We start from the raw sequence: 19,039 nt of genomic DNA, 5'->3' as shown, positions 1-19,039 counted from the left end.
GATATGTTGAAATCGGTTCATTCTGATTTGTGTGATCCTATGACTATCCAGACAAGAGGTAGTATTGAATATTTCATCTATTTTATAGACAACTACTCAAGATACAAATAAATTTACTTAATGTACCGCAAGACTAAGTACTTTGATTAGTTCAAAGAGTACAAGGCTGATGCGGAGAAATGTTAAAGTAAATGTCACTATGGTAAGATCGTAGTGGCAAGTACCTCTTGGGAGAATTTAGGAGTCACTTATCAAAAGTAGGGATTCAATCCCAACTAACTGCACCTGGTACACCCCAACAGAATGGTGTAGTAGAAAGAAGGTAAAGGACTCTTATGAAATAATTAGATAGATGATGAGTTATTTAGAAAATTACCAAATTTATTTTAAGGATAAACTCTGATAACAAAAGTGAACATAGTACCTTCCAAGTTAGAACTCTCTACTCATATAGAATTGCTGAATAGGTGAAAACCTATTTTGAAGTATATTCGGATTCGGGTAATCCAGCACATATGTTAAAGAGAGACAATGATAAGTTGGATAGGAGTTCACTTGTTTGTAAGTTATCCTAGATAAACAAAAGTAAGTTTATAGTCTTAAAAATAGAAGGTCATTGTTAGCATCAATGATTGATTTTTTAGAAAAGGACTATATAATGAACCACGTGCTCATAAGTAAATTTGTTCTTAAGGAAATAATAAAGGACATGTCTAACCTAGTACCAACTGTACAAGATGAGATACCACAAGAAAACTGCAACACGTATTACAAATTGATACACAATTATAGAAAGTGTCTTATTGTAGTGGGAGGGTTGTTATGCAACCTAAATAGGTTCATGTTTTGGGAGAGTTTTTGGACTCGATCCCTGGAGGGCATGAACCTGATCTCCGGTCATATGATGAAGCACTCCAAGATAAAGATGCAGCATCTTGGCAAAGAGTAATGAATAAAAGAATTAGAATATATGTATTCTAATAAAATCTGGAAGCTTGTAGAATCACCAAATGGTGTAAAAGCCGTTGGGTATAAAAAGGTCTATAATAGGAAAGAGGATAGACAGGAAGGTAGTAACTTTCAAAGCAAGGCTTGATGAAAAAGGAAACTTTTTCACTGGTAGTCATGCTTAAGTCTATCCGGATTCTTTTATCTATTTGGCAAGAGGATGTCAAGACAACATTCCTTAATGGAAGTTTTGAAGAAAGCATCCATATAAAGCAACCAGAAGGGTTCATTGCAAAGGGCTAAGAGCATCTTGTGTAAGCTCAATCAGTCTATGGACTGAGGCAAAGCTTCAAGGTCTTGGAACATCCGGTTTATCAAAGTAATCCAGATCTATGGATTTATTTAGTAACTGGATAAGTCTTGTGTATACAAAAGGTGTGATGGAAGCGTGGTGGTATTTCTTGTACTATACGTAGATAACATTTTTGGTAGTTGGAAACAATATCAAAATGTTGTCAGAAGTAAGGGTATGGTTGTCCAAATAATTCGATATAAAGGACTTGGGAGAATGTATATATTTTTGAGATCAAAATAATAAGGGATCGAAAGAAAAATATATTTTACTTATCCCAAGCTTGATACATCGGAAAATCCTTGCTCGTTTTAAGCATGCAAAACTCCTCGAAAGGTTTCTTACTTTTTAAGCATGGAGTGTCTCTATCTAAAGAGATGTCTCCGTTGACATCAAAAGAGATTGAGGACATGTAGGCAGTTCTTTATGCTTCGGCAGTTAGACAACCTAATGTATGCTATACACGAGATCAGAAATCTGTTTTGCCAAGGGCATAGTTAGCAGATATCAAAGTAACCCTAGACAAGGACATTGGACTGCAGTAAAGCATATATTGTAGTACCTTAGAGGCACTAGAGATTATATGCTAGCTTACAAGACAGTTATTTTGGTCCTTGTGGGTTGCATGGATTTTGACTTCCAATCGGATAGGGACAATAATAAGTCAACCTCGGGGTTTTGTGTTTACTTTAGGAGGTAAAGTCATAACTATGGAAGAGTGATAAGCATAGGTGTTTTTCTGGACTCCACCATAGAAGCTTAGTATATGGCAAGCCTCTGAGGTAGCTATAAAAGTTGAATGACTCAATAATCTCAAAATAGACTTAGATATGATTTCTGGTTTGTCCAAAGATTATTACAATTTATTGTAATAATATTGGTGCAGTAGCAAACTCGAAGAAACCATAAATCTATAAAGGCAAGTAAACACAATAGAGCGCAAGTACCACCCAATACGAGAAATCGTATAAACGAGGAGAAGTTGTTGCTGCCTAGATTACATCAGGTGATGACCTATAGATCCTTCCACCGAGGTCCTTAAGGCAAGAGCTTTTGATGGACATGTTGAAGGGTTAGGAATCAGATGTATGGCAGCAGATATGACAGCTTAGTCTTTTAGTATAAGTGGGAGATTGTTAGGGTGTATACTAAAAGCCTAGCTTTTGGTATAAACATTTATCTAGTAATAAGAATCACATTGGTCAAATGTCTACATTTATGATAAATGTAGTTGTTCAATTAATTTATATTGTAGATAACATGGTGTGTGGTGTCACACACAGAGGATCATGTTATCAGTACTTTATAAATTATAAACAGTAGCTCACGACCAAAATGGAAATGAACAAACCATTAGAAGGTTGTAGTGTAATTAGGTATCAGTTTATCTTGACTGTATAATTACACTAGTACACTTAGAGTGTATTGAGTAGGACCATTTGAGGTCGTTTCCTTTATACTGATTTTATAAAGAAACAAAGACCTCGGTTATTATGGAAGTGTGTGCTCTTAATCCTAATATAATAACAAGCACATATATTTGATATTTATTTCTTTAATTTATCAATGGGTGAGATTTAGTTCGATGAATCAATAAGCCCGATAAGTTGGGAAATGGTATCACTTATAGTGTGTGTTGTTGATTATAGAAGGAAACTGTGTCCTAGAGATACTAGGTTGATAATGTCCTCAAGAGGAGCTCATAAGGATTGTCATGTTAAACCCTGCAGGTGGACCTAGTCCGACATGATGATAAGGTTGAGTGGTACTACTCTTGGACTAAGATATTAATTAAATGAGTTGTCAGTAACTCACTTAATTAGTGGACATTCGATATCTTAAACACAGGGAGACTAACACACTCATGATAAGAAGGAGCCCAAAATGTAATTTGGGATTGGTGCGGTAGTTCAATAATAGTTCTCTAGTGGAATGAATTATTATTGATAAAATTAAGTTGTGTGTTCGGGGCGAGCACGGGATGCTTAATTTTATCGGGAGACCAAAACCAATTCCTCCTCTCGGTCCCTATCATAGCCTCTTGTATATAGATATTTATACCACCACATACCCACCTTCTTACCCAACCAATAGGGGCCGGCCAAGCTAAGCTTGAAGCTCAAGCTTAGGGCCGGCCAAGCCTAAAAGTTGGCCTTAAGGTGGTCGGCCAATAGCTTGGAGCCCAAGCTTAGGTGGCCGGCCACATCATATTAAAAAGAATTTTTTATTAAAATTATTTCTTATGTGGATATCATAGTTTTAAAAGAGAGTTTAAAAATTAAATCTTTCCTTTTAAAAGCTTTCTACAAAAGATTAAGAAAAGATTTGAAATCTTTCCTTATTTGTAGATTGAAAGGAGATTTTATTTTTAAGAAAAACTTTCATTTTTAACCATGATAATAATTTAAAAGAGAAGTTTAAAAATTAAATATTCTCTTTTATTAGTTTCTACAAAAGATTAAGAAAAGATTTGATATCTTTCCTTATTTGTAGATTGAAAAGAGATTTTAATTTTTAAGAGATAACTTTCCTTTTGGTTTTTATCCACATGTTTAAAAGAAAGATTTTAATTTATTAAATTTCCTTTTTATAAATCAATCATGAAGGGATTAAATTATTGAAGAAATTTTATAAATTTCTGGAGACAAATTAGGAAGTTTTAATTAATTAAAACTCTCCTTGTTTGTAGCTTTGGGGTGGCCGACCATGTAAATTGAGAAAAGGAAAATTGTTTTAATTAAATAAATTTTTCCTTTTCATGGCAAAAGAATTAAGGAAGTTTTTAATTAAATTTCCTTATTTGCCAAGACCAAGGATTATAAAAGAGGGGGTAGAGGTGCCTTCATGGGTGATCAACTCTATTATTCTTCTCCTCTCTTTTCCTCCTTGGTGGCCGGCCCTAGCTTCTTCCTCTTCTCTTCTTCTTATGGCCGGTGGCAACCTCTCTTGGAGCTCTTGATGGTGGCCGGTTCTAGCTAGGAGAAGAAGGAGAGAAAGGTGGTTTTGTTTCTTGCATCCCTTGGAGCTTGGTGGTGGTGGCCGGACCTCTACTTCCTTGGAGAAGTTGTGGTGGCCGAAACTTGTAAGGAAGAAGAAGGTGCTTGGTGGTTCTCATCTCGGAAGATCGTTGCCCACACAACGTCCGAGGTTAGAAGAGGAATACGGTAGAAGATCAAGAGGTCTTTTAGAAGGTATAACTAGTAATTTTTCCTTTCCGCATCATGCTAGTTATTTATGGAAATAATACTAAATACAAGAGGCATACGATTCTAGAGTTTCGAATTCGTTTTCGATATAGTGTTCTTTTGTTTTTCTTTTCCTTGTGATTTGATTGTTCTTTTCGGTTAACCTAAAGTTATTTTAGGAAATTAAATATTAGCTTTCTATAAAAGGTTTTGTCTAGTCGGTGGTGGTTGCTCCCATATCCAAGAAGGTCATGTGCCTCGCCACGTCAGTACTGGGAACCGATTATGGAAATTAATATTTAATGGAATTAATAACTTAAGGTGACTTGGGTCGAACGTGTTAAGTTCTGCAGGAGACCCAAGTCAAAACCTAAAAGAACGAATAGATTAAGTTTTGGATCAAACGTGTTAAGTTCCGCAGGCGATCCAAAATTTAATTTAAAAGAACACATGGTAGCTAGGAAAAGGTTCAGACCTTTGTACAAAATTTTTGTACAGTGGAACCTCTAGGTTTTCCGAGTAGCAACCAACACGGCTTGGAGACTAACACGACATTAGCCAGTCAGCTAGGGAACTGGACTTCCCGGATGTGGCATGCCTCTAGTAATTTCTCTATTTTTGCTCAGATTATTAGGTTATACTCTGCACTGAAATCCTTTTTCTTCTGCTTCACGGATCGAGCATCTGGTCAAATATGAAGCTCATGCTAGGCGATGCTTGGCAAGATTTCGAGGAGCTCGTGAGTTAACCAGGCGAACACGCCATGATTCTGCCTAAGACACGCGGACAGTTCTGCCTTTCTCTCACTCTCCAGATCAGCTGTAATGAAGGTGGTCGCTTCCGACTGGCTCGGGTGAATCTGAACCTCTTCCTTTTCGTTATAAACCATCTCTGGGGGCTCTCAATGATGACGTTAACCTCCAAGAGAAGATTTTTCAAAGCGGTCCTTGCCTCTGATCTGACCATCTCGACGTAGCATCGTTGAGTAGCCAATTGATCACCTTTGACTTCTCCCACCTTGTCGTCCACCGAGAATTTAATCTTCTGGCAGTAGGTGGACACTACTGTTCGGAACTCGTTGAGGGTCGGTCGACCTAATATAACATTGTAGGCCGACGGTGCATCTACCACAATGAAGTTTGTGGTCCTTGTCCTCTTCAAGGGCTCTTCGCCAAGTGAGATGGCAGCTTGGTTTGGCCAATCGGCAACACTTCATTGCCTATGAAATTATAGAGCGGAGTTGCCATTAGCAGCAGTTCACTCTGATTGATTTACAACTGATCGAATGTCTTCTTGTATATGATGTTCATTGAGCTCCCTGTATCAATAAAAGTTCGATGGATTGTATAATTAGCAATTACCGCTGGAATGATCAGTGCATCGTCGTAAGGAATTTCCTCTCCCTTTAAATCTCTAAGGCCGAAACTAATCTCAGGTCCTTCAGCTTTCTCCCTGCTGTAGCCAACAGTGTGGATATCGAGTCGTCGAGCATGCGACTTTCTTGTTCGGTTAGAATCTTCGTCGGTCGGCCCGCCGACGATCATTCCTATCTCTCCTTGAGTGGTGTTGCTCCGATTCTCTTCCTCCCGTGCTGATGGTTTGTTCCACTCGACAAAGACTCGGGTGGGACTTTGATTGCTCCCATATTGAGGCTGATGGTAGCGTGGTTCGGCTGTTGTCCTTTCTTCTTCTCTTCGGACAGTTGATCAACGCCTTTGTCACTGATCAGGTGATGGAGATCGACGACGATATCCTCGCGGGGCCAGCTTGCTAGCTGTCAAGTCACAACAATCTCGGGTGTTGTGCGTCGTTGATTGGTGAAAGGAGCAGAACATCGACGCCCACATCTTGCCATTTGCAGCCTTTAGACGAGCGGTCGCCACATGCTGCATAATATATGTCTTGGGCTCGTGTGGCAGGGCTCCTCCTGATCGAGACCCCTTGGGGGGGTTGATGACTGCTTGGCTACCGCCGTTCAAACGATCCTGTAGGCTTGGCGGGCATCTCCTTCTTCCTTGATGCTTGGGTTTCTTCCACGTTGATGTATTCGTTGACATTCTTTTGTAGGTGGCCAAAGTCCCTCAGCGGCCTCTGAATGTGCGACCGGAAGAACTCTCCTTCGGTGAGCCTTTGGGTGAAAGCATTCACCAATACATCCGAGGAGACCGCCGGGATGTCCATCACCACTTGATTGAAGCGTTGGATATAAGCCCTCAATGCCTCTCGGGGCCCCTGCTTCAGCGAGAATATATTCACATTCGTCTTCTGGTGGCGGCAATTGTTAGCGAAGTGATGCAGGAAGGTCGCTCAGAAGTCTTTGAAGCTATGGATCGAGTTGCTCGGTAATCGTTTAAACCAACGGTGTGCTGATCCAACTAGCGTAGTGAGGAAGACTCGACATTTCACCCCATCCGTGTACTGGTGAAGTGTGGCTGCATTATCAAACTTGGGCAAGTGGTCGTCAAGGTCGGTCGCTCCATTATATTCTCTGATCGTTAGTGGGATGTAATGTTTCGGTAGAGGATTATTTAGAATCCCCTCCGAAAATTGCTGATTGACCCACTCGGGCGAATCATCCTCTGGGTGCCTTCCTTTTCCTTACATCTCGAGCGGGCGCCTCATCCGAGGAAGATACCGATCTCTATCCGCTCAACCCCTTTCTTCTGCTGGAGTCCATAACAGTGATCGGTGGTATGTGACCAGCGCATTAGGGACTTCTCCATTGGTGCTGATCGGCTTTTTGTTCGGTTCTCGAGTGGAAATTTGTTCCGCTCAATCTCCTCGCTCATCCTGGCGACCTACCGTTGAGGCTGTAGGGTCCTGTGCTTGGCGTTCGGCCAGTGCCTGTTGGCGTTCGACTAACACCTGTTGTTACTATTGTTCCATTATCTTCGCCACTCGGGCCAATAGCAACGTGTCGAGCTCCTCTTGCATTAGCGTCACCATTGTAAATCGTCCAACGTCTTCCATCTTCGCGTTTGGATGCAGGTTACAATTCTCACAGACGGCGCCAAAATGATCTTGTCCAAATGCGTGAAGCTGGAAAGCCGAGGGTGTGGTAACTCGCTGACTGGATGAAGATCTTGCTCTTCTCTACGAAACAAACTAAACTAGGGAAGAGGTCCCTGGTGTTGGCAAAATGATCTTGTCCATAAGTGTGAAGTTGGAAAGCTGGGGATGTGGCAGCTCACTAACTGGATGAAGATCTCGCTCCTCTCTGTAAAACAAACCAAACTAGGGAAGAGGTCCCTTGTGTTGACCCTCTAACGCTCAAGTTAGAAACAATAGTAGGAAGAGAAATTAAAAATAATAGCAATAGAGATGAATCTTGCCTTTCTTTATACCTAACATACTCTTTTATACCTTTTTTAGTAATTCTCTATCTTTCTCTGTTTAATGATATTAATTATCGACAGAAGACATATTTGTTTTGACTTTTTCGCATTCAATGTTAGATGGAGTGTTCTTTTTTATTTTCTCTTCCTCTTATTAAGTATCTATTTTTTTTCTCTTTTATTATTTTATCGGTTCATTATTAATATGTACAATGCCAACACCATACCTCGAGCCGGACGGGTGACCCGCTCGGCCCATTCTCCTGCCGACTGGATTGACTAGACACTAATTCATTCAGACGGTCGATCAAACAATGATTTCTCCAATTGAATGTTGTAGTCACTTCCCGTTCAAGTCGGCCTAACTTAAGTCATGGAATTGACCATCATAAATTTAACCTATATCATAATAATTGATCAGTATTAGATAGACTCTTTTTTATTGTCGCATAATAGGCATTCCAGAGAGAGATAATTTCACATTTTGTATAGTGCCCTTGAATTATATATAATGTATATTTTTAAATCTTAAGTATTTTTTTTCCATTGAAAATAAGAAGATAGAGAGACAGATATGGTTCACTTTAGTAGATGGTGAATAAGAATATATCCACGCTGAGCTGATGTCAACCATTCTCTCGGCCGAAAGCTTCCGGATCTTACGTAATGGAATCTATATCTTCTATCGCCTATATCTTAATTATTTACTAAATAATAATAATGATAATGCTCATACGGAAATATGCCTCAGAGTTGTTTGACAAAATGTCTTCGATGCTTATTAAAAGTCATAGCATTAAATTAATTATAATTTTAATTAATCATATTAACACCCACTTAATCTCAAAATCACCACTCTTGTTTAGGGGTTTAGTTCTTATTAAATATTAACTAATCTCCCTCAAAGTTAGGTATCCACTTCCAAGCTGGAAGAATATTCCCATTTCCCATCATAAGTGGTAGTTGACTCAATTATACGTCACCCAAATTTAAAAAAATATGGGGGCCACTCTGCAAAGTTTAATCATCACAAATTTTTTAGCTAAATATTCTATATATTTACACCTTCCCTCTTTTTTTTTCTTAAGAATTAATGCACACTCGTTTTGTCACTGTATGATAATGACAAATTATATATATAAAAAAGTTAAATAATATAATATCGTATTAGCTTGAGTGTTTATAATTAACTCATAAACTTTTATACATTTACTGATAAATTAAAATACATATCCGTACAAATTTAATCATTACTATTACAAATCAACTATCATATAAATTATTTATATTTTTTGATTATTTTGAATATTTTTTTATTTAAATATTATTTCATGGTGGCATGCTCTTATACAAAGGTAATAATCACATTTTTCTATTTTCGTATTGCGCACCGCCAACGGCTGATAAAGTAGATATTTTTTATAATATATTTATAAAGCTTGTTATGGAATAATATTAAAAATATATAAGTAAATATGATATTTTTCTAAATAAAAAAAAAATCCTATTTTCTTTCTCATTTTCCATTATAAATACACTGCCGAAATTTGAGAAGAAACGAGGAGAAGACGAAGAATTCTACTTCTACTAACTTCGAAATCGCTCACTCCGTCGCCGATTTGAACCCTAACCCTAGATTTAGCTCTTCCTCCTCCATCGGATCCGTAGCCATCACAATGGGGATCGTCTCCCAGGACGCGATCACGCAGCTATCCCGGGTGGTAGACGGAGGTCTGTGTCTTTCCCTTTCTTTCTTCCTTAATCGTCTCGTTCTGATCTGGTTTTGATACTTGAACTGGTTGGGATTTGGCAGCGGAGGAGCCGTTGAAGGTTACATTTCAGGTTTGAACGTGTCTCTCTAGATCTGCGTAGATCCTTTGTTGGTTTCAATGGAATTTTACTGTCTGCGTTTGATCTATGTGTAGTTTTACTTCATCTTAAGCCTCTTCAACGAAACTAACAGTTTGGCTACGAAGAAATATACGAGTCTTTATTTTAAAAATGAACACTAATGGACATGAGAGGGAATTGCGCTTTTCATTCTGATATTTTTTCTTATTAGAATAATCTGCAAAGTAATTTGGATTTTTATCAGTTGATATCGAATGACTTGCGGTTTATTTAGATCTTTCATATGATAAAAAAGAAATCAAATTTTTGGATATTCTGGTTTTGTAGCTTCTATTGTATCCTCAAAGGTGATGGATTGAAATGGCACTCGTGTTAGATATTTTTCTTGCGAGTTTTCTCCTAGTCTAGAAACGAGTCTAATTGCTTGCGAAGTTCTAAAGCGAACATGTTCTTTTTTGTAGTGTTACTTCCAAGGGGGTATTTCTATTAAGTTATAAAATTCCTGCTTATGGAGAAAAGGAGTTTTGCATGAAATTGTCATGTATGTTCATACTATTACATTTCAAAGTCTCTAGCTGTGCTTACTAATGGACGTGTCGGACAATTTTGTATGTTCTTTAAAGAGGCTCTGAGTAGGATGTTTGCATTTTTCTTAAAAAAAAAAGTTAAACCACTTGTATGTGTCGTGCAAGTTCTCTATTTTCTCAGATGTATGGATGACAAAGTTCCTTTTCTCAACTGAGAATAAGTAACTTCTTGACATGTGCTACATTTAATTCATAATACAAAACCATCAGATCCTACAATGCGAGAAGAAATTCCAGAGAAATGGTTAATATTGTTCCACAATTCAGTTCCAAACCATGATCAACGACATCAAGAGCAAGATGAATTATCCTTTAATTGTTTCCTCTTAAGGATGGAAATCCATATTTCTTGATGCCCCTTTTCATAAATTCTTCAGCCTTTTCTTCCTTTGGTAGTGTTTTTATTTGGCAGTGGTACAATTTTAAAATTTTTCTTCCATAAGATCATGACTCTTGCATTTTTCAATTTGCAGAATGTGCATCAAGGGTATCCAAATGAAACCCTGGTACGCTTTCTTAAAGCCAGAGAGTGGAGTGTTCCTAAAGCACAGAAGATGGTATTCAGTATAATGACTGCATGCATATTTATTCTCTTTTATCTGCACAAGTAAAAACACCCTCTTGTCAGTTTTGAATTTCAAGTTGTCCACTTCTATTGCAGCTGGTAGATTCTTTAAGCTGGAGAATCCAGAATCATATTGATGACATTCTGTCTGTAAGTTTCTCACATGCCACACTCATGATTCTTACAGGATGAAATAAATAGTTTCTAGGAGAACAACAAGAGCCTTTATGAGCTGGAAGGTTCATATAAGAAAGCATTCAAATGCCAACTGCACTAAATTAAATATGCTGCTGCGAATATGATCCCATTCTCTGATGATTTTTTTACTGTGCAGAAACCTATAACTCCAGTTGATTTGTACAGAGAGATTCGTGATTCACAGCTTATAGGGATGCCAGGATACACTAAGGAGGTAATGCTCATTTTCTGTGACTACATTTTTTTTTATTATTGGTTTCATTTATCCACACTAAATACTGCTATTTTAGTTAATTGTTGTTCGTCTCTGCCAAAGTCAGTTACAGATCCATCTCTCCTGGCACACGTAGTGCCTTCCTAGTGATTAATCCTTTTTACTATCAGATGCTGGACTAAGTACCCACCTATTAATGATTTTTGGCAAGCACTCATGTTTGTTTATCTTTTTCTTTCAATAATTGAAAACCTTGTTTAATGTCATTCTTTAGTTTCTTAGGCATTTTTATTTAAGGTTAATTGTTTCTGTATATCAAATAATTGCAAGAATGCAAGTCCGGCACATGAAGAACATCTGTAATAGAAAGAGTCAAGCCAAATGTTTTCCTGCATTTTTGTAGTCATTTTGTAAAAGGGTAAGCATCTGTATTTAACGAAACAGAGTCTGAAAAAAATATTTTGGTGGTTATTTTTTTTGGATGAGTTGTCTATCTTTAGTTTGTAACATGTGTCATTGCAAATTAGAGGCAGCTCCTTCATCAAGAGGTGTCTACTTAGGGAGACTAATGCTATTCGAAAGGATAATGAAGGAATAAAATCTGTAGATGCATTACATTTTTTTCTCTCCATTTTGTTTCCTTAGTTTCAATGTCTGCGAGTGGATAGAAGATCACTTCTTTTTATCTTTATTTTTTTATAAAGGGGGAACTTTATCAAATAGGTTTAGTTTTGGATTACAAGTCAATGCTAAAAACTGATTATTTATTTGCACATTGAGTAGTATTAATTAAGAGTCACTACAATATTGTAAGTGTGTTCTGTTCAGAGTATAAAGAATAAGTTAAAATCCATCTAATATATTTTTTCCTTTGAATGTGCTATGTTCCTTCTTCCTTGTCTTCTGTTGCTTCATTCATTAGCTACTTGGTAATTGCATTGTCTTAAACTGAGGAAAAGTGGTTTTGCTTTAGTTAACTTGTTTGTATAATGATGCTTTCCTAATTTTATTATTACCTTCCTGTTGAACAGGGTCATCCTGTTTTTGCAATAGGAGTTGGCCTTAGCACATACGATAAAGCATCAGTAAGTTCTGTAAAATGTTTTTGTTGCAATCAATTTTTGATTAATTGCTTCATAATCTTCACAGTAGAATAGAGGCAGGGAGATGGACATCTGTTAATTTTAGCTCTAAAATTAAATGAATGACGAACATGAATTGTTAAAGATGATCATTCTCCACTGATACTTCTGTTTTGAATCTAAAATGGCAACATCAACCCAACATACTAACAGAAGTGTAGAATTAGCAGGCAGATAAAGAAAATAAATCCAGTTATTGTTTATTTTCCTATTTCGACATATATATTATTTGGAAGAAACACAATTGTATATTTACTCCCTATAAGAGTGGACCTCAAAATGCAGAAAAAGGGGAGAATTCTGGGAATTCCGTAGCTTTCTTTAGCTTGGAATTGGAAGTAACACAGGAATCAAAGAGATTTACTTATGTGCACTTTGCTCTTATTGGCCTCTGATGCTATAACTCGATGGAAGGAGTTGTTGGCTGTGTTGACTCTGTAGCCATGCCGGGTCTATGGAGTTGGGAATGCCGAAAAAGCTCTCTCCTGTAGTTGGAGGGAGCTTTTTCGGTTTAATTGAAGAAGCGGCTCCATGGTTACATAGCCGCTTCTTTAGTTTTTTTTTAATATTAAAATATATTTTTTTTAATATTTGTTAAAAAAACAGACAATGGCTAATAAAATTAGCTGTTGTTCAATGGTTAAATTAAAATTTTTAATTTTTAAAAAAAATCTATAAATATATCATCGATTTCATTTTTTTCATTCATCCCATCGTTATCTTCGCTCTCTACTTCTTATTTCTTCCTTTTATTCCCAATTTGTATTTGAGATGGATGAAAATTTCAATACAATTCTTCAAATACGGAAGAAAATGCATCTTCTCAAAATACTCGTATTTCTCCAAATGTCCAATATCCTCAATTGTTTTCTCACACACAATATCCTCTAAATTTTCAAAATATTTCATATGTTCCACAATATCCTCCAAATTTCCCAAATTCCCAAAGTTCTTGAAATTTTTTGATGAATCCAAATAACGCCGCTCCAGCTCCATTTGGTATGTATCTATCCCAAAATTGGTCAGCCATGAGTAGCCAACTTGGGATGCCTTATCCTTACGTATTTTCTTTTACTCAACCACCAGTCATACTTTCAAATGAATCAGGAAGGGCTACTATTGATCCATCTATCAACGACAAAGAATCTTTAACGTCATCATTTGTTCCAGCAACTCAGTGGCCACCACACTCATCACAAGAAGAGCGTGAAGTTGAACCGGAGAAAGATGAATCGAAATGAAGATTTTGGTCTCTGATGTGGTCTTTGTGAAGTCATGGGCAACTATTAACACTGATGCAATCATTGGTAATGGCTAGAAGGATCAAGTTTTTTGAAAACATATAGTTGTTTACTACAACAAGCATCAACCCACTGGATCTATGATAAGAAGCTATCAGTGGTTGGAATCACATTATTATAGGTTTGCACCGATGGTAAATGAATTTCTGCAACCTATAATAATTTTTATGCTCATCATCAAAACGGTTGGAGTGACGAGAATGTGTTTGAGAATGTACTAAATATGTGAAAAGTCAACAACAATAATAAGAATTTCAAGGATATGCATGTGTGGAGTGTTTTCAGAGAGTATGAGAAATATACTCTACAATCAATAGCTCATTACTCTAACAAGAAGGCAAGGACATCCAAATCAAGGGGAAACACTTCAACATCAAATCTAGATTCGAGTGTTGATTTGAATGACTTTGAAATCCACATTCGTTCGATAGGGCAAAAGGCAGCGAAGAGGAAGGACAAATCCAAAGTCAAAGAGGGCGACACAATGGAACATAACATCGACAAAGAATGACAAGATATTAAAGAATATCAAATGCAAAAAATGATTTTACAGGAAGCCGAGATCTTTCATAAGGATTATGAAATTCTTATGAAGGATACTAGTCAGATGACACCAGAACAATCTCATTTACATGAGAAAATAGTTAAAAATTAAACAGAGACATAGCCTGGTGTAGATGTGTTTAAGTTTATTTTTATATATTATTATAATTTATGTCTTTTTATTTGATGTACTGTAATATTTATGTAATTTTTTTAATTATTAATGTTATTTCATGTTAGCAATTTATGAATTTAAATTTTATAAAATTTAATTATATAAAATGTAAATATGAAGGAGAGAAGAAATATATATAATAAAAAGTGAGACCCATGAAGGAGTTGAGAGATTTTTTTTTTTTTTTTATAGTGGAGAGATGTGTAAGGTTTTTTACTTTTGACGCGGTGGGAATGTGGCAACAAAGGAACTCTTCGAGAGCTCCAACCATTGTGGATGCTCTTAGATAGGTGTGTTGGATAGTATGACATTAGTACGTGGGCGGTGGTGATTTTAGGCAATGGAGTCAATGGTTGTTATTTGAGCACACTGCGGCCTATACCAAGATCAAGATTGGAGAAGAATGAGTAATAGAAAATTATTTTTCTTGTATGATACCAAACAGTAAAAAATACTTGGTTTTCTTGTGAATGTTTTCCTAAAAATATATTTTACACTAATATAATATTTTACCCAAAAAAATTCCAATTCTAGATTACAAATACAATCGCTTAGTATTCATGTCATTTCCATGTAGGTTCATTACTATGTGCAATCACACCTTCAAATGAATGAGTATCGGGATCGCGTTATCTTGGTGAGCTGTTATTTTATTCTGACTGTTTAAAAAACCCTCTATCCTACTCATGTTCACTACTTTTTTTCTCTTATAGCCTGTTGCAAGTAAGAAGTACGGGCGGCATATTGGGACGTGTGTGAAAGTTTTGGATATGACTGGTTTAAAACTTTCAGCTTTGAGTCAAATAAAGGTATTGTCCTCTTCTCTTGCATTATTTTTGTTTATTTGTTTCAGGTCAAATCTGGGTTTTTTATGACAATTATTCTAGTTGCCGTGAGTTATATACAGTTGAATCTTCCACCCACGGTTGCTTCACAAACACTGGCAAGTGGTGTGCAAATCCTTAACTAAATGTGAAATACAATTATGCTAGGGAACATGGGGAATACTTAGGGTTAAACTCCTTAAATAAAAATAACTGCTATGTTCTCTATAAATTTTCATAAAATAATTATTTCTTAACTATTTCATCCTTTAGACAACATTTCGATTGCCCTTAATAGAGTAGTCATGTCAGATTGTCTAGACATGTTTGGTTTGCAGGGTCAAATTGCCTTATCAGTTCGGGCATACCAGATTTGCTTATCAGTTGGACGGCTAGATTTTGAATAGGCCAACTTAGCTGATCAGTCTAGACATACTCGATTGGTCGATCAGTTTGGATGTGTCAGTTGCGTCAAACAATCTGGTTAAATCAGTTGGATCAATGATCAATCGAGGCAGCCAATGGGGGTCAGATCTTTTGATTGGGCTAGTCAGGTGAACCAACTGGTCGAAGTTAGAGCAAGTTAAGAAAATAATTATGTTTTATTTATTTCTTAAATCATATTTAAAAAATAATTTGTTATTATTCTTTCTTAATTCTATTTCACAAATCAAAGTATCAAACATTGTAGATGCGTTACACTTATTCATTTATATAGGCTTGAGAAATTATGGAGTTATGAGTTTTTAAGACACAGTCAATTGGATTATGGCAACTCTTCCAAGTGTAAATGTCAAAACTGTAAACGGTATATTAACTGCTTAGTGCTTCTTTAAGTAGGTATTTTTGTTACTAATTAACACAATCTTCCGCCTCACATTGTTTGTGTATTTGCGTCCAGTTACTAACCACCGTATTCACTATTGACGACCTAAATTATCCGGAGAAGACGGAGACTTATTACATCGTCAACGCTCCATATATATTCTCGGCGTGTTGGAAGGTAAAAGATCAAAGATTTCTTTTCAGAATACTATATATCTTCATCTTTTCTTTATAACAAAAAGACATTTTTATTTACCTCCTATACCTTAACTGCATATTTGAATTCTTTTGAATTGTCAGGTGGTGAAGCCTCTATTGCAAGAAAGAACCAGAAGGAAAGTGAAAGTGTTGCAAGGCTGTGGCAGAGATGAGTTGCTCAAGGTAAGAGAAGGTTCTATTATGTTGAATGATGGCTCGGATTTGGTCAGATTTCAGATTAGAAAGTCCATTTTTTTCTGTCAATGCAGATAATGGACTATGCATCTCTACCCCATTTCTGCACGAGAGAGGGTTCCGGCTCATCGCGTCGTTCATCTTCCGGTCCTGACGACTGCTTCTCCCTGGACCATCCCTTCCACCAACAGCTCTACGACTACATCAAGCAGCAAGCCGCGACGGACAACCTAGTCCCACCGTCAAAGCAAGGGTCTTTTCATGTAGACGTGCCTGAGCCAGACCCAGAAGGGATCCAGATTGTCAAGACCATCGAGACGGAGCTGCACAAGATCGGTGACCGCCGGAATGGGCTCAGTCACTCGCTGAGCGGCCTCGAGATTGACAGTGCATGAATTTGCCCACGGCGAAGAGTATCTCGATTTGTATGTTCATAGCTCGTTTATGACCCAGGTTATTGTTTGGGTTTAGATAAAGCACAAGCTCATGCGTTCCCTCCATTACGAGTCTCTAAAGTTCTAGCCATGTAAAGAGGGAGCAAGTCGGAAATGATCTTGTAACTTCTCTTCTTAATCGAGCCTGTCTTGTTTCGTTCGATCATATCACTAAAAAGAACATGTGATTTTAGAAGGGATTTATTAGGAGCAGTTTTAACTTCTTGAAAATCTAATAACAGAATTCATCTGACCTAAATTATTTCTATTGCCATATCTTTTCGAATGAATTTAGCATCGATTTGCATCGATTTTAATAAATTGCTCTTAACGATACTATAAGATAATTTTAATATGATCAACTAAGTCATGTTAAGTATTATTGATTTTTAATTTGTGTCTTAAGTGTATAGAAATTTATGAGCACAGGAAGTCAAGCAAAAGACGCAGCTAGCGAGAAGAACGATGCGGAAGAGAGCCGACGAGCTCGGTGTGTTTGAGGGACAAGGTGTGGCGGAAGAGTACGCAAGCGGACGAGAAGGAGGCGCGTGGGGTTTTCGAGGGACGAGAAGTCTGAGCGAAAGATTGTTCGAAGGTCGAGATCACCCAAGCGAGTGAAGCCGGAGCGGAAGACTCGGACCAAATTGAGCGGAACCGGAGCCGAAGACCAGGACTAAAAGTCAATAGGATGTTGACTTTCTTGGTCCGGGTGCCCGGACCAGGATTTTTATCCGGAACACGTCAAACGCGATCCGTTGCGATAAGGATAAAGTTTTATCCCCCCAGGTGTCTGGAACCCTTTCAGGCTCTCCGATCAAGGCTATAAATACAACCCTGATCCTAGAAGTTATAGACAACTTTAATTGCTGTAAGAGGCTTCTCTACCCAAAGGAGATTTTTACTGAGCTTTTTCATTTCCCTTGGATTAACAACCTCTCCGGTTGTAATCCAGTAATTCTTTCTGAGCCTCTTCCCTTTTTAGTCTTTTAATACTTTTTATGCGAGTGTTTATTTTGATAAAGTTATAAGTCGAGAAAGGTCTTTTCGTTTTATTGTGCAGGTTATTCACCCTCCCTCTAGCCGGTCGCCAAGGGACTATCAAGTGGTATCAGAGACCAACAACTTCAGGAAAACTGACCGCCAAACGAAGCACTCGAGATGGCCGGTCTGAGCATCTTCCCACCAAAGTTCAAGGAGAAATTCATGAGCTGGAAGAAAAGGATTGAGGTATTCTTCAAGACAGATTTTGATTTACTCTTAATAATGGAATTTGATTTTGTACCACCCGAAGGCAAAGAAAAATATCAATGGTCTAAGAAGGAGTAAGCCGACTTCGTGGCAAATGACAAAGCAGAGTTCTATCTGTTAAGCATTTTACCGCTATAAGAAGTCAACCGGATCGGAGCCTACGAGTCTGCCAAGGAGCTTTGGCAGAAATTCTTGGAACAACACGAAGGAACCTCGGAGGCGAAACTCGCGAGATGAGATCTACTTAGAAACCATATCAGCAACATCAAACTAGAAGAAGACGAAATCGTTGCACACCTTCACTCAAGGATCAAGGAGCTCATCACCGGACTCACGAATCTCGGAGAAAAGGTAAACAACCAAGATTCGCTAAGTTACGCGCTTAATGCATTCCTTAGAAATATTGAATGTGCATCATTAGTAGATGCTTATTATACATCTAAGGATTTAGAATTAACTACTTTAGAAGAATTATTTTCAACATTTGAAGTCCATGAAACAAGATGTATAGATCTGAAGAAAGAGCCAAAGTACAACATTACTTTAAAGGTAAAGATGGATGAACGAGATTTTGAATCGTCTCTCGATGACGATGAAACAACGCTCATAGTAAGAAAATTTAAAAATTATTTAAATCTAATAAATTTAATCAAGTGTAGGGTACAAAAATAAAAAGGAAAGTAAGATACTACTACTGCAATGTAGAAGGGCATGAAAAAAAAGATAACTGTCTAAAGTTGAAGAGTAAGGACAAGGACTTGGAAAAGAACAAGAAGTCAGTCTGACCCAAGTTTAATCTAAAGGCGACGTGGGACGACACATCATCTGAATCGGAGATAGAAGTTCTCGCCGGACTTGCACTAGTAGCAAGTCACCAAGAAGATGAAGACGAAGCAAACTCGTCTGAAATAAGCATCGA

The 19,039-nt window shown here is 37.3% G+C and overlaps 1 protein-coding gene across 2 annotated transcripts; it reads left to right on the top strand.

Annotated features, from left to right (window-relative positions):
* Nucleotides 1-9,350: 9,350 nt before the first annotated feature.
* On the top strand, nucleotides 9,351-17,040 carry LOC122043171 (phosphatidylinositol/phosphatidylcholine transfer protein SFH2-like). Of its 2 annotated transcripts, XM_042603656.1 has the most exons (11): nucleotides 9,351-9,551; nucleotides 9,634-9,662; nucleotides 10,732-10,815; nucleotides 10,920-10,973; nucleotides 11,158-11,235; nucleotides 12,267-12,320; nucleotides 14,974-15,033; nucleotides 15,110-15,205; nucleotides 16,122-16,223; nucleotides 16,346-16,426; nucleotides 16,513-17,040. In XM_042603656.1, exons 1-11 carry the CDS (start codon nucleotides 9,497-9,499, stop codon nucleotides 16,831-16,833), a joined length of 1,014 nt encoding a protein of 337 aa, XP_042459590.1. In that variant the 5' UTR covers nucleotides 9,351-9,496; the 3' UTR covers nucleotides 16,834-17,040. The 2 variants fall into 2 exon arrangements, with proteins under 2 accessions (XP_042459590.1, XP_042459591.1); XM_042603657.1 differs by lacking the exon at nucleotides 9,351-9,551 and having other exon boundaries at nucleotides 9,642-9,666.
* The last annotated feature ends 1,999 nt before the right edge of the window (nucleotides 17,041-19,039 follow it).

This window comes from Zingiber officinale, chromosome 2A (assembly GCF_018446385.1).
Source record: "Zingiber officinale cultivar Zhangliang chromosome 2A, Zo_v1.1, whole genome shotgun sequence".
NCBI lineage: Eukaryota > Viridiplantae > Streptophyta > Magnoliopsida > Zingiberales > Zingiberaceae > Zingiber > Zingiber officinale.
Note: the sequence above shows the minus strand (reverse complement) of the source record. Positions and strands in the feature narration are given on the sequence as shown.